We start from the raw sequence: 16435 nt of genomic DNA on the forward strand, positions 1-16435 counted from the left end.
GTGATGACACTCTCATATCAGTGGATAACCTCACTGTGCCTCAGCTGGAGTCAGTTGTGTAGGTCACTCAATGAGTCAGCTGCAAATTTGGAAACATAACTTCATGTTGAATTTCAGGCTTTCCTGAGCCTGATGCAAAGATCTGCTCTGACAGCCTGATGTCACATAACTCCCTGCATTACTTGCCCAGACACTGGTCTCAAAAGCAGTACAACTGAGTGAGTCAAGAAGCCTGCTAAAGGAAGTTAGCTGGATGTGCACTTTGTAATTGTGTCCTACTAGGTCTGTCTCTGAATGCAGCAGCCCCTAAGCTAGTGTGTCACAATATTACTTTGTGTCTCTTAAATTACCAGGAGATAGCCAGGCACCAAGAGCCAGTACACTGTATTTGGGAATATGCTGCAAAGCCAAGCAAGGGTCAATAGAAGAGTTTGGTAGGATTCCTTCTTTTGTTTTGTTTGGTATATGCAGCTTTAAGGAGTTAAAAAAACCCAAGATACACACAAATATCAAACCAAGATATTAATCTGATGCCTCTACAATTTCTGAATTTTTTTTGTTTGAATTAATTCTATTGTTAGTATTTTCAAAATATCCCAAGTACTCAACTCTCTAAATAATTCAAAATAACCCTTGCTTCAGAAAATCTGTAATCTAGACACTGACAGTCTGAGAGAAAGATACTGATTTTCTGGAAGCTTGTACAATAGAAAAGTGTCTACTTACCTCCTAAGGTTGTTTAGCAACATGATGTTCACATACATGTAATACAAATAATAGCTATATGGGGGATTCTTCTCACTGGTCCACAGGTCAGGGTTAAGGCTCTTGTCAGAGAACATATGGCCACTGTGTTTGGATTCATCATCAACACTGTCAAAGCCAGTCACCTGGTGGGAGAAGAAATTCACAGAAATCAGGGGCTTCAAGAAGCAAACTTCTCTGGGAGTGCCACCCACTCTTGCTTCAGGACTTATTTGAACAAGCATCCAGTCCTTCCTCCTTCATTTCCATCCCTATCCTAGTCCTGCTGCTCTGCATCCTACCATACCACGCACACAGCAGGAATTACATGTTTTGTCAAAGTTTTACCCAATTTTTTTCTTCTGAGACAAACAGGAAGCCCAGGTGCACAAAAGCCTTCAGGCTTCTGTAGTGACTCCTTAAGATCCAGACTAGAATCCTTTGAACTCCTCTGCTGACTTTGATAAGCAGCTGAAAGCAAGAGGCTCCCAGCAAACCTCAGAGTTCTGATTTGAGGCACACTCAGAAATATCTGTGCTAACCTTGTCCCAGCAGCTACATCCCTGCTTCTCTCCTGAGCTCCAGCCCCATCTACACAAAGCTTCCTTTCAGCTGCCTTCTTCTTGGAGGCCAGTTCAGAAGCAGCTCAAAGTACCCTTCCTGAGTGATGATGCACAACAGCATGCAAACATTTTTGGTCACCAATGAAAGGACAAATAAATAGCTGCTGAGCTGAGCTGTTTCTGAGGAAATAAACAGGTTATGTGACAATAGGACCTCACGCAGACTTGTACTAAATTATGTGTCAGGGCTTTGAAACAATAATAATGCTAGCAGCCTGTGGAGAAGAAGAAAGCTTTTTACTGTCTGGGAACAGCTGTGGACCAAAAAAAAAAAAAAAGAAAAAAAAAAGAAAAAAGGAGCAGTAGAGGATCCATTTCATGTGAGAAAGAAGACCCAAACATACTTACATATTTGAGGAATAGGTGCAATTCTTTGTGGTCTTTGGGATTGATTGTTGCTTCAAACAAAGGTATAAAGATGTTCTCCAACATCTTCCCAAAACTAGGCAGAATATTTTTAGACCTAAATATGTCACTGAAGGGGGAAAAATAGACATGTTCTTTAATAAGCTTGCATTGTCCTTCACTTTCATATTTTCTGTTATTTGAGTACACTCTAGAGCTTCAGTTCCACCAAGATTCAGAAATTCAAAGTTTATGTCAGGGCAGATTGTCTTTGTGCTCTGTTTCCTGCACTGCCTGGCACTCTGCTTCATCCAGGATCTGCTGAAGCTCTCAAGTGCTCCAAAAATAGAGACAGCATGCAGGGCTAGATGCTGCCTCAGAGCAGTGACCCTGTTCCTTACAGACATCCACGTACCAACAGGGGAGATTAGGAGCTACTTCTTGTGAAAGATTATGTTTCCTACAGTTGTAACTACTCCAAATGAAAGTAGAATGATGTGTTTTAGTGAGCCTTTCAGAAAAAAGGGATAGTGCTTCCATGTGCCACTTAGTGCATGACTTATTCAAAGTGCTGACTGTGCCATGCATGTAAGAAATTGCTTTGTAAGAAATCTAAGGAGAGAAACTTTCTCCCCAAGGAAAAGCACGCTCTGGGGATATATGTGACTGTGACAGCTCCTTTTCTACTCATACTCCAACTGGGACACTTCAAAACATAAAGCTCAGCTATTAAATCTGACAAAATTATCAGGGGAGACTGTATTGCAACACACTATTTGAAACAAAGAAATAAAGTCCCAAAGGATGCTTAAAATCTAAGAAGAACTGATAAGGATTGAAGTTTGGAAATCATCAGTCTGGGTTGTTTCCAAGTTCACTGTCATTTAGTCACTAATCTTGATGATAACAGTTTGACAGAACATTTTCTAGTCTTTCATGGAATTCAGGAATTGATTTATTCTCATTACTAAATTGTATTTTAACTTGCCTTTGAATGCAGCTTGATTTCACCCAGTTGTAATTTTATGGTTTCAATATCTTCAGACTTACAAATAATTCACAGTAGTTTTGAATAGCTTCATAAAGAGTAGATTCAATCCCCATCTCCTGTCTTCCACCCCCAGACTGTCAGGAAAACTACACCAATGGTCAAAAATAAATCTCCCAAGCTACTGCTTATAAATAGAACTACAGGACAGCTAATAAGCCATCTAAATATTATCAGAAATTAAGTCACTGGTATGATTTCAAACTATTAAGATTACCAAGAGCTCCTGATTACTTACTAGATTCTGGGAACCTGAATTATCCAGCGCATATTAGGGGAATAAACTTTATGCTTAATGAACCATTTTGCCAAGTTCAGCCATTCATCTGGAGACCGTCCATAAATGGATAAGCGGGGTTCTGTGTACTGGTACTTACTTTCTTCTAGTTCACGGGCTACTTCCTAGTAAGTAATAAATATATTTGCTTTAATATGGACACTAAGATCATTTACAGCTAAAAATATATTTATCATTGCATTTTTCTCAGAGCAGACATAACTGTATTGGTACCCTTTAAAGACAAAGGGAATCTCTTGAATTTTAATTCATTGTTTTATTTTAAGCATCTAAATATTCTACTAGCAAGCTAGCTCAAATATCATGTGAGTATAACTTAACTGTACATATAATTGGGAATAACTAACACCTCCTTTTAGAGGACAATGTTCTTGTGCAGTCATTACTAACACCTTTGTCAGACCTACATTTAAGATTGATAAATTAGAATTAGACTATTTAAACTACAGCAAATGTCTACATAAAATATGCAGAACAATGGAGAATCTGACCCAGAATCTTTGGTAGTAAGCAATTTTATGGCAGTTAATTTTAGACAATACTTCTGTATATTCAAGAAGAGCTGACCTCTACTACATCATAAAAACCATTAATTTTTTTGTTCTAAGAAATTAATTTGAAGCCCGTACAGATGCAGATTTATGCAGAGGCACTTATTTAGCTCCTCCTTCCCTAGCAACTACCAGTAGCCAACTAAATCCTAACAAAATATTAAACCAGTGAATTGACCCTCAGCTGCTCTCCATTAGTTTAAAACTACCCACAACTCAGCTTTGAATTCATAGACAGCTTTTGTGTATGTTTCTAACTCATAAAATTATTCAGAAAGCAGCAGGGGCTGGCTTAGAAGAGGTTTTCCTCTGAGGAATTGCTGGAGCAAGCCCAATACTTGGAATCACTTAAACATAGTGTTTGGTCTGTATAAAATTATGACATCACAAACCTACTACAAACCTTCATTTCTCTACAGCTGGAAAAGCTTGAAACTTATTTACCTTGACCATACGAGCAAAATATTCACCACCAATATAGTTCTCAGTCTTCAAATACAAGTCCCTCAGCTCACTGGCACCAACTGGATTGTACTTGGAATTGAATTTGTCAAATCGATGGAATGTTTGGCGTCCCTGGAGGAGGAAAAAACCCAAATAACTGTAGTTTTAAGAACACACAATAGTTCATAAATTAAACTGCCTAGCATTAAAAGGCACAGAAAAGAAAAATTCTGTGATAACTTCTTTCAAATGTGCACTGTAAGCATGAAGTCAAATTCTGATTTAGTAAGTTATCATGCAAACATTGTAGAAACTACAATTTCGCACTTGGAAAACAGCTTTTTCCCATTTGTTTTATCTTTTTACTAGACTTACTGCATGGACATCCAAGGAGTCTACAGTGAGGTCATAGGGGTCCATGTGAAGGCTTTCAAAGACTTGCTTTAAAGTCATCTTCTTGCCTTTTTTCTCTGCAACAATCCTGTCAGGCTCTGTTTGATAGGTGTGCTTAATAAACCTCAGTAAGTGCTTCTGGTTCATGCAGGCAGCAGCATGGATGTGAGTGTCAACCTGAAAACAAAAGGTTATTTATGTTCATCGTCCATCTTCATAAACTTAATTAGCAAAGTATCTATGTCACTGACAACAGGGACTAAAGCCTTCTAAAATATTCCTTTAGTAACAAATGGATTAGTGCCTAAGCAAATCAAAATGTTTCAGAACCCTGAGATTTTGATTTTGGTAGAATTATTCAATAAGCAGACTGTAAGTAAAGTAGCCCTCAATTAGTAGCTTCCTATTTAATAGGAAAATTTTCAACAAGATGCATTCTAAGTGCCAATCACTGACCCTGGGTTCAGATTAAATTTGACACTTCCTTAAAGGACACTGATCCCTTAATATCCTTTTACTTCATTAATGAATCAACAATGCCTCTCCAGTTAGAGACTGTGGTTATAACTATTGTCACTGACTGAAGACACTTGGAATTCTCAGGCATTTCCAAAAGCAGAATTTATTTTTGTATTTCAAACATATGAAACATCTTAGGCCACTAGAATTGAAGAATATACATGTGAGATTTTTGTCACCATTTTTTCCAAGTTTAACTATAATACAGCAACTCATAATGCTGACAGACTTTTCAGATCTCTTTTCTTAGATCTCTTCACACACTAAGGGAAGTGCAAATTCACAGAAGGGCTGAGAGTACTCCTTCAGGTTTTGCTGGGGAAAAAAAAGAAGTATTGACAAGAAACAAATTATTTCCACAGGTCTGCTTTGCTTTTGCTCAGAAGCTTGCACTGCTACCTGAACAACCTCTATTGGTACACAATCCAAAGAAACAACTCACAAGATCTGGGGGGCTGGTTGTCACATGAGTTTTCTCTGTGAAGTCCTTCGTAATACTAAAAGAATTTCTCAAATAAACTAAATACTCTGATAAACCAGCTATAAGGAACCACTGAACCTAAATGGCTGAAAGGACTCATCCAGGTCTCCTCTGTGCAGGAAACTGCAAACACGGACAGGTACAAAATGAGCCTAATGCATTCCCCTTTTTGCAGTGAATGCAGTTTCACATTCCACCAACAGAACTAATCAACATCCTTATCTGATTTTAAGGATCAGCAGGAAACACATCACAGAGCACACAAATAAGCCACCTTCCTGCAGTGTAAACCTGGGTTTATGCCATGGCATCCAGGCCACAGGAATGCCACTGCTTCACTTGGCACCTGAAGTCATTTTAGGTGTATGTTATATATACAAAAGCTGTTGCAGCTTCTCCCTGTGAATATCAGTAGCATAAATAAAGACCAGGTTATAAAACTGAATCCTAAACACAGCTAATCATTGCCTAATTCAAATATACCAGGCACATTAAAGCTAAATGAAAAAGCAAGGAACATATTGCTGTCTCAAAGTACTGAGCATAAAATACATTATTAATGCACAGGAAACAAGGCTGTGTATAAACAGTAAACACACCTCCACACAATGTATTCTCACCCTCCTCAGAGTACTTGTATAGATATTTGAGCCTAAGTGCATTTTATACATGTGCTTACTCAGGTTAAGAAACATTCTCTGGCTTAGTCACAAATGTTGTTTACTGTAAACTCTTCCTGGAACAATGAAATACTACTAGACTTGGTCAACTTGTACAGGAGAGTAGAACAACAATCCACAGATGTCCTATAGGCTCTAAATGCTAATGAAAAGCAAGTCATAAGCAGAGAATACAGGTGTAGGGACCTTAAATAAGTGTAGTTTATTGAATTTCAGCATGCAGTGGTTCCCAATAGTGGCTCAGCTACTGGAATTAATGAGTCTTAGAACAAAACAAGACACAGCACTTCCTCTTTATGTAAATCAACATGAATTTAGTGCTGTTAGGAGGGGAAGGATGGAAAGCAAGGAGGCTTTTTGTTTCTTTTGTCTGCTTGTGTGCAAAGATCATATTGCTTTTACAATCCTGCTTCCTGTTGAGAAATAATTCTCTGGAGTGTGCCTTTGCTGTTCATTAAGCTCCTGTGACATCTCCAGTCCCCACAAACACATCCCACACAGCCCTAGAGCTGAGCTAACCACAGTAGGTTTATTCTGAGAACAAAGATCCTTCTAGAATCTCCTTCATGCTTTTTCCAGAGAATATTCACTACTTTAGCTACCTTTTTTTTGCTAACTAGTATAAATTGACCTTTGAGCAAGCAGCAACTTCAGTAACAGAAACTCCTAAAAGATTCAAGTCTAAAGTCATAAGAGTATCACAGCTTTTCTTCATTATTGTTTTTTAGCATAAATGCAACTTTATGCAAGGTTTTAAGGACTTGAGCTTTGAGCTACCCTAACAGTTAGAGTGTATGCTCTTGTACAGTTTTACCAGGCAGGGTGCAATCCTAACTAAATGAAGTATCTGAACGCAGAACCCTTATACAGAGCTTAGGTGGGCTGATTTGGCTAGGCAGATTATTATCATTATTGTTGTTATTATTATGTGAAATGTCATCATGCTAAAATACTGTTACTAATTTTATTGTTATTATGAAAGCTTCTACTAAAACAATTTTAACAGACTGAATTTATATAAATGTGACAAAATATCCCCTTTGCCTCCTTCCTCCCCACCAAAAAAGACAAAGCCAGTTTAAGATGTTACTATTTTGTTCTTCATACTACACATGAAATAAGCTGATGCTTTTCTGGACCATGAGTAACACACTCTTACCACATGGTTTATCTGTTGCTATTTGCAAACATTCTCCTTGCATTTTCAAACTCACTATAGTGCCATTCCAGCTCAGTTTCTCCTTAGTGGGAAAAAACCTCCACCTGCATTTCCTTAACCAGATTTCCTGCATATTGTCCCTTCCCCCAGAAGAAAACCTTTCACTCAAGGTCACATTAGTCTTCAATGGAAAGAAAAACAGAATGACTGACAGAAGCCTGTCTTGGGACACAATATTACACCTTCAGTGAACCCACCCTTTTAACAAATGGAAACAGTTGTTTACATAAAGGTTAAATTCTTGTAATTCCATCATTCAAGAGATGGAGGACATGAGCTTTCTTGTGCTTAAAGGATAGTAGAATTCCCTTCACTCAGCAATTCTCCATGTAACGAAGCCAGGCTTTCTTTTCTGCAGATTCCTAGTTCAGACTATTCCATTCCCTTCCTCGCTGACCTGACCACTCTGTGCTTCTCTCTGCAGGCTTTGGGGTGAAATCTTGTCCTTCTCAGGCAAGGTGGTTACATCTGTGTACAACTTACAGCTTGAAGGAGCTCCCACTGCCCTCCACATCTAACCAGCACAAGCCTCCCTCAACCATTCTGCCTCCTCGCTTATCTTCCTGCATTCCTTCTCTTTCCTTCCACTGTCACTCAGATCCCCACAAAACCTCCATCTCAAATCTGTTTTATGGATGCTTATCTGTGCATATCACAGACAGTGCTGCACTGAATTGGGCATATGAGCTGGATTCAGAGTGATAAGTGATAAATACAGCAAGAAGAAATGCCAAGGCCAGCCCTTTTAGTAACACTGAACTTTTCCAGGGCATGGACTAGTTGTATCCATAGTTCTAAACTGCCACATTTTCTAAATGCATACACTTTTACTTGTAAATACTTCTAACCCAACAGCTATGGGCTGCATGATCCTCTGCAGGCTTTACTTCAGTGCTGGATTGAAGGGAAATCATTCCTCATCCCACTGCTAGATTCCCTACTCATCAATACATTCCTACTGCATCAGCTTTTCTGATAGGATGCAAAGCTTTATACAGTGTGATTGATTTTCTCCCTGCAGTTCTTTAACAGGCATGAGAGGCGGAGACACATAATGCTCTGTCCTCAAGTAGTGCAGGAATGCTCCTGGCAGCAGAAATAGTCCCTAGAGCTGTGCAGAGCTCCTTGGGAGCTTGTCTAATTCATATTTATGCCATGCAGAGCAACCCAGAAACCAGGAGAGATGACAAGAGAATCCCTGCATATCCAGCTTCCTGTTTGGCTACAGAATCCAACCCAAGCATTTGTATTCACACAAATACAGAAATGAAGAGAAAATCTCTTGTTCTGTTCTTTTAATTACTAAAAGAAAGGAGATAGGAAAAGCTTTCTTTATGGTCTCTATAGAAACATTATAATAATAATTGATGCCTTTACACCTGATCGTATTTTGCGCTCACTTGCAAGACCAAGGGTAGAGACAATAATTTGTCTCAGCATCTCTGCAAGGCAGGAGGGGAGAAGCAGCACTCAGAGCTCTGAAAGCACAACAGCCAGATCTGCTGCCAGTTAACAGTGGCAAGGCACCATCCCATGTCATGCTGAAGGGGCATTCCCTTTGGATCTGATGCTAACCCATAAGTCTTCCCCATTCACTGTCATTTTGGTTTAGATGATTAAACTATCTCATCACCAAAGTCAGTTAAGTAGCTACTGGGGGGAAGCAAAAGAAACATTAAAAAAAGCAAACTTAGAATGAATCAAAGCTCAGAGAAGTTATAGGTTCACCCTTCACTCACAAGCCTTATAATCAAATGTTTAAAAAGCAGATATCTACTAATTTCATTTAGTATTTTGTGAGATCTATAGGATTTAGTAGCATTTAACCCTACTCTAACTTTCCTTCTTGCCCGTACAGCCAGTGGTATTACAACTCTGTGGTTTAGAAAAACATCTAGAATTTACTTCTTTTTTGTCTAACCAATAATTAAAGAAATAACAATTCAGTTCCAATGCACTCATGCAACAGATGTCACAGCAGCAGCCAACTCTTGCAGTGGAGCATTCAGCAGGGCTGTGAATGCAGGAACTGCATTCTCCCATGCACAGCTCCCCACACAAGGTTGGGCACCTGCACTTGTGAGCCTGCAGGCAGGAGAATGTGGTGTGTCAAAGTCACTGCTAGGACATAACCTCAGGTCTGGTTTGCTGACACACTGAAATACTGGCTACAGAAAGAAAGAATATCCAAAGAGGCTTAGGCTGTGACTTTTTGTCATCTTTAGAAACTGTATCAAAGCTATTTGCAGCGAAGGACACCTGCCAATTCAGTACATGGATATCCATTACAAAGGTAGCAAATAATGTTTGGTAAAAAAATCTCTTGGCTTCACCTCAAAAAAAAAAAAAAAATCAACTGTCTGTTCCAAATTATCTGAGGCTGTTGGGCACAGAGGTCTACAGCAAGCCCTTCTCAAACTAACCTCATACATAGGACAAGACAGCCTGGTACACAAAGGTTAAAACTCAGTTCTGAGTTTGTGCACCACAGAGTTAAACTCCTGCTCCTAAATTTCATTCTTCATGCAGTGTTATGTGAGAAATGTGTGTTGCCTGCACTTTGCCGTGCATCAGCTGGAGGACGTAAGGAATCCTGCTGATGGCAGACTCAAGAGTCTCCTCTAAAGTTAGTGTTTTCCTCACAGACAGTTGTTCACCTCCTGTGGAGAGCCAAGGGGAGCCAGCCATGCTGTCTTACCACCTGTGGATTCCTGTCTGTCTAGAGAAATACCTGTGTCCTTAGTAAGGGGCAATTTTCCAGGTCCAGCTTGATCAGTGCAAAACATATCTTGGGATGCATTCCAGTTCAGTTCAATATATAAGATATAAACATGCATGTCCCTTATTTAAGATGAGCTTTATCCTGGGATTTAAGAACTAGATGATCTCATTGGAGGAGAACTCCTAGTAAATCAGGAAAAAAGTGGGGAAGGGGGCAGGAGACAAGTGAAAACCAGTAATGTTTGGTTGTCATGCTAACTATTAATCCTGGCCAACTTTCTACTGTACCTTTCTAAATGCAGCAATACACGTTCACTGACTGACCTTACCACTACATTCATATCTGTTCTAATTTTGGCATTTTCCATCCATTACTTTGGCTCCTTCATACAAGCAGATTGTACCAGGACCTCCACACTTGTGTCTGAGGGATGCGATACACAACATCACCAAGTGCCCTTCGGGAAGGTGAATCCTGTTCCTTGTGAGCAGTAAGCACTTAGGATTGACAGAGAGGCATCCCAAAAACACAGGCTGAGAAGGGTGGCTTTCTTTCAAATGCTTCACTGCTGATACTGTTATTAGCAAGGAAGCACTTCAGGGAAGTTACAGTTCCAAGCACTGCCGGGGTTAGCAAGATACAGAAAACAAGATTATCTGAGGGCTTAGAGGAATTGTGTCTACAATGCAGTTTACTTTCCAGAGTGCTTCAGAAAAATACTGCTTGTGAGCTTGCTTCATAAAAATACTTTAAGCAAGATTAACTCTGTGTAGCAAGAATTTTTCAAGCAGTACCTGGCAATAGGGATGGTCTCTGGCAGAGAAGAACAGGCTGGTTCCTCCTCTCTGGAACGTGCTTATTGCCAGAGGAGAAGCAATGCACATTTTGTGCTTTTGAACAACACGAATCCTTTTGCAGAGTGGCTTATTCAACAGCAGGTAATTAAAAAATAATTAAGATATGCCCAGAGACATTGAACATTTGCTTTTAGATCAAAAAGATGAACTTAGCAAGTACAATCCTGTTAATTACAGCTCCTCAGTAATCAGACTGATTGTGCTAGTCACCCGACCCACACCTCTGCATGTCTCAGTCACCGTGTGTTTTATTATTGAAGTCTCTGTCAGCTGCTGAAGTGTTTTCACTGAATGTGGCACATAGCAAACGTCTTTCCAGGGTTATGCAAGAAAACTGTCAGGTTGGGAGCTGAGTCTCTGCCACTTGAGTGAATTAGCTGACAGATCCTCCCGTTCCCGTTTAGCAGTCAGAAGGGTGAAATCCACAAGAACTTACCTGACAGCTCATCTGCTTCCACCCTCTTGGAAAAGCATTCACAGCTTTTACAGAGGGATAGTTTATTACCACAATGGTAGCCAGCAAACACACTGGGCATTATAGGGAAAAGCCAAGAGGACTTTTTGATGAACTAGTGCTAACCAAAATGTAACAAGAAGGATTAGCAAACCCTGAAGTTACAAAATAAGGATTCTCTACCAGTTGCATAGAGAATGCAAAATGGACCTCAAGTGGTTAAAAACACCAGCAACAATTGTGAAGAAATCTCACTTATCAAAATGAAGCAGTAACTGCAGTAACTTCCTCTCCACTTCAGGAAAGGGAAGCAAATGAAACAGCCTAACACTGTTGCTTCCACACTTTGAAGAGAACACAGCTCCCTTAGGTGTGAATATGGCAGGAAATTAAATCAGCTCCTTGATTCCCCTACCTTTCTCCTAATTATAGCCCAGTGTATCTCAGAGGGAGCCAAGACTACAACTCAGATAATATTTTTACTTAATATATCACACAGACTTTTTTTACCAGATACTGATGGCAGCATGAACCCTCAGCTTAGTTTCTGTGGGAGGTCTTTTGACATGTATTTAAACACCTATTTTCAATATGAAATGCAATTATAATCTAAAATCTATACAGCTGTTCCTACTACAGTCTAGTAGGATGTACCTACATGAAAGAAGAAAAATGCACTTGAATGTCTTTGAGTTCATTAAAATTAATTAAACCTCCATATGGATATTTTTAATTCATAATCCAAGAGAGCTTCATTTGATTAACTCTGTTTCACTCCTTGAAAGCAATCCACACACAATTAAGCCCCTTTGATTCTGAATAAGTAAACAATTTAGTTTAGCATAATCCAATTAACCCACGCACATTCAAGTTAATTTTCCTGGAGAGCTCCCATGTAGAAAAACATTACCATTCTTAAAATAACTTAATTCAGTTGAGTGGAATGCACACACTACTTCATGCATATCATCTACACCTCCCATAAGAAAAACAAAACTGCTGGAACTCCTACTAAAAACAGTGTCATGCCTTTAATCCTTCTCACACTTACCTTTCTCACATTATAAAAGTCTCGATGGGGATTACTCTTTAGTTCTTTAAATTCTGACATTTCATTTAACATCTCGTGTAAGCTAAATTTAGATTCTAAAAAGTTAAGCCTCCGATGACAATATGTTTTTCTGTAAAAGAAAACAAAAATTAACTGTAACTTAGAACTAGCTGTAGTTCAAATTCATAAAGAACATCAAAGTTTTCAAAGTAAAAACAAAGTTGGGGCATTTTATGAGGTCCAAGACAAATCCATTTTTATCCTACTGGTTAACAAATATGTAAGCCAATTTCAGACCAAAGTTGTTAGTGAAATCTCAAACAGAACTCAACCATTTTATGTCCTTCAACTTGTCCATCACTATACTTGTGCATAAACTGCAGTCTTTTTAGTAATAATGACCAAAGCATGAAACCTATAATCAAATGTGAGGTCAACTGCAACTTCTCTAAAATGGTACTTCCAACAGAATAATCTTCTCATATATAACAGAAACAACTTGTCATCCAGCCTTACTCATGAATTTTTTTTAAAAATCCTCCAAATTTATTTGCTTTTTCAGTCAAATGTGAGAAGCCAAGAAAAGATCCAATATGCTTTCATTTTTCATGCCCTGAGAACACATATATTGTATAGAAATATTTTTTTCCAAAATAATTTCTTGTACCCTTTTTAGAAAATATGCTTTTTTGCTCCTGCTTGCCTACTCAGAGCTCCATCTTCACTTTCATCTTCTGTCATGTTTCTCCTATTTTTAACCAATGACATGGTTTTTCTCTTCACCATCTGTCAATTCTTATTGACTCCACAATATTTTGGTACCACTGTTAATGTAATAGCCTTCTTTTTCCTGCTTTATTGTTGCCAATCTCTCCTCAATAGGACACAAATCCCATTATGGTTTTGGAAGTCTGTTTCAAACCCAGTCTCACAGAATCCAATACTGATCAAGACCTGTTTCCCCACTGCAGGAAGCCTGTTGGGTCTACTGTTATCCAAAAGGCCACAAGCCTGAGGAGTAGGGATGAGATTTCATCAGTTTACCAACAGCAAAGATTAAAGAACAGTGACTCTTCATCCCTGAGCAGCCCCACATGTGATGGGCATAAATGACAGGAAAGCACTTGCTGCAAACAGGGAAACAATAACAAAAGAAGAGTTTATGCAACAGAATTATGGGAAAGACCTTTTACTTTTGGGTTGTGCACATTTTTCAGGGAGTGTGGATGAGCCTGCAAAAGCTTCCTCTGAAGTAGTGAAAGGAAAAGGTAACCTACATTCACCAAGATCCTGAGTGTTCTAACTTGTCCTACCACAACTTATCCTACCTACCCTCTTACTTAGGGCTTCCTGTTACAACTGTGAGGTCTAAGGTTTAAGAGAAAACTGCAAAAGGGGCTTCAGCATGATGCTTGTTTCTAGTTTTCCTCCTCGTCCTTTTATCTTCTCATTATCTGTCTTGGAATATAACGCACTGCAACTGGAATGCATTTGCCCACTGCTGACTGTAACCAAAGCCTGCTCAAGCTGGCACTGATTTGGAGCTGATAACACTGGCAGAAGCACAGGAGTTGGCTCCTGAGAAAGGGCTTAGGAAATGAGCCAGGCTTGTTCTGCCACTGTCCCTGCAGGAGGGAGACAGACTGACATACCTGTGAGACAGACACACAGGGGAAAGAGTGCACTAGGTGGGGCTAACTGGGCACAGTGTCAGTGATGATCTCTCCCAGGCAGGAGGACCAGCAATGCAGTGCTGGCACACAGGGCAAATAGCTTGGAACAGCTCAGGTTCCTGCTTAGTTCCATCCTAGAGTGCATTCTTTTCCTTTCCTGGTGTGGAAGCCATGAGAGATGGTGTTTCCAACCCTCAGCTAGGAAGTTAAAACTGGATGCACATGCTTTTATCATGCACTAGGCAAGGACATTGCTTTGTTATGAGTGTCACCGACTCTACTGGAGTTGTTACATTTCTAGTTTTTAGAGACTTCACAATAATTCGGTGGTTCTGGGAAATTTCAGACTCACTTTGATTGTGCAAATTAGTTTTGCAGCATATGAGCAGTTAATTAACATCTGGAACAAATCAGACAATATTTATGTTGCTGAGCTAATCTTTGCTCTGCATATGCAGGGTTTCTCTTCATGCAACCCGAGCAGAATAGACATGAAGGAATTTTGGACAACTGTTCAAAAACCTCAGGTTCAGCATAGGCCAAAACAAATTTTTTTTAAAAAAAAGGTTCAAGTTTCAGTTCTCATGCTTCAAGAAGTTTGGTCAGATTTGACTTGAATGTAAACATTTGGCCAATCCCTTGATTTTTTCTGTTAACCTCTTTTTTGCCATGGTTGATGCTAAGATACCAAAGAAATGAAAGGTAGCCATAGGTGGCATTGTATTTTTTCCTTTTTAAGATTTTCCATAATACATTAATGCTTGAGAAAGGCAAAACAAACACTCCTATAGAATTGGTATGCTGAGGAATTAAATATCAAAGAAGTACTAAGCCACTTAAGCAGCAGTCTGAAGGGGCAGAGAGTAACAAAAGGGGAACATACGTTGGGCCATCTGCAATTAGAGCGAGAACGTGGCTCAGGTCAAGGGTGTAGGTCTGCAGGTCAGGATATGGCAAACTCCGAGGCTCATTGAGCTCCATCATCTCTTTGTTGTCATAAACAAAGGGAATGCCACCTTTCAGCTTGATAACATAATCCAAATTGTCTGGAGCATCATCGAGATTATAAGGATCTTGATTTTCTTCTGGGGGTGAATGGAAATCTGAAAACCAATTTGCATTATAGTTAGAAGAAATAACTTACACAAAAGGCAAAATCATTACAAAAAGAACTTTCTGCTTCTGCAAAGCTTAATTTCTAACAGGTCTCAGTACTTTCATTAAAATCCCATTCAGTTACTATAAATGATCTGCTGTTACAACAAAGCTTTATTCTCACAGGCTTTGGTTGCAGCCCCTCTCTAAATTAAGTGCCTACCTTAATTCAAATGTCACATGTTATTAGTTAGAGTTCTCTGAACCAATGCATACAGATTTAATCATATTCTTTATTATTGTGTGTTGGAATAAGTTTGAAAATGTGCTTGCAGAACTATTTAAATTAGGATGGTTGAAATACAGTTGAGATTTTTCAACAATAAAATAGTTGTTGACTTCATACCCACCTTCATTATTTTCTTTTCACCTTCTGACTCGTAGTAATTTTGAAAGTTCATATTTAAGAACTAAATTAATTTATAGAATTAGTTGGTTTTGTTGTGTTTTGATTGGAGTTTTTTAGTTTGTGAGGGATGGTTTGTTTATGTATGGTTTTCTGTGGTGATGGTCTGGTTTGAGGTTTTTTTAATAAAATATTATTTTAACTTTTTTTTTTTTTTAATAGAAGCAAGAAGCACAGAAGCCGAAGATAATACAACACAAATCCAGTTTATCCCTTGGCTTTCTAATCATGAACAAAATCAAAAAGTACCAGAAGCACAGATGGGATTTGTTCAGTACAGTTTTGTAAAGCCTTTAAAAAGTTATGAAGTTTTTCCTAATAATCAAGTAATCAAACACACATCTAGGAGATTTAGCTCATGTGAACGCTCAAACATTGTCACTCCTGCTATGAACAGCCATCACTTCTTTCACAATATCTCATTAATGCAACCAGCACAAAGTGTCCTGACTACATTTGTCAGCTGAACTTCATTTTTTGGTTCAGTCTTATCAGAGATTTCTTCTTTTACCTGTTCAGTTAAGCCATGACAGAAAAGTAATTACCAGTCCTTTTATTCACCTAGAGCACCTGAATGTATGTTATAAACTGATATCATCCTTATCTCTAATATTCATAACTATCTAGATCAAACTTGTGCTAATTCAGACATTGTGTAACAAGATTTCATTTTTTGTGTCGTAAGTTTAAAATCATAACTGTAAGAACTTTATTAACCTAATAATAGCTTGCAGATATCTCCCTGGCAGCTGTTCCAAAATATCTTCCCTGT

The 16435-nt window shown here is 38.8% G+C and overlaps 1 protein-coding gene across 5 annotated transcripts in view; it reads right to left on the reverse strand.

The window, feature by feature from the left end:
* AMPD3 (adenosine monophosphate deaminase 3) overlaps positions 1–16435 on the reverse strand; it is a 33635-nt gene that overhangs the window by 9313 nt on the left and 7887 nt on the right. For 4 of the 5 annotated variants that reach the window (XR_001331883.2, XM_088057397.1, XM_014257904.2 and 1 more), the window contains exons 5-12: positions 14986–15205; positions 12430–12559; positions 10862–10990; positions 4429–4623; positions 4054–4185; positions 2999–3162; positions 1716–1842; positions 727–890 (exon numbers count right to left, since the gene is read on the reverse strand). Coding sequence is in view for 4 of the 5 variants with exons in the window: in XM_088057397.1 (XP_087913523.1) it covers positions 727–890; positions 1716–1842; positions 2999–3162; positions 4054–4185; positions 4429–4623; positions 10862–10990; positions 12430–12559; positions 14986–15205 (1261 nt within the window). In the remaining variant the exon portion in view is untranslated. The remainder of the gene's footprint in view (positions 1–726; positions 891–1715; positions 1843–2998; positions 3163–4053; positions 4186–4428; positions 4624–10861; positions 10991–12429; positions 12560–14985; positions 15206–16435) is intronic. The other variant, XM_014257905.2, reaches the window with a different exon arrangement.

The sequence above is a fragment of the Pseudopodoces humilis genome, chromosome 7 (genome assembly GCF_049639895.1).
Source record: "Pseudopodoces humilis isolate 2021_Gansu_Grassland_sample_001 chromosome 7, ASM4963989v1, whole genome shotgun sequence".
Lineage (NCBI taxonomy): Eukaryota > Metazoa > Chordata > Aves > Passeriformes > Paridae > Pseudopodoces > Pseudopodoces humilis.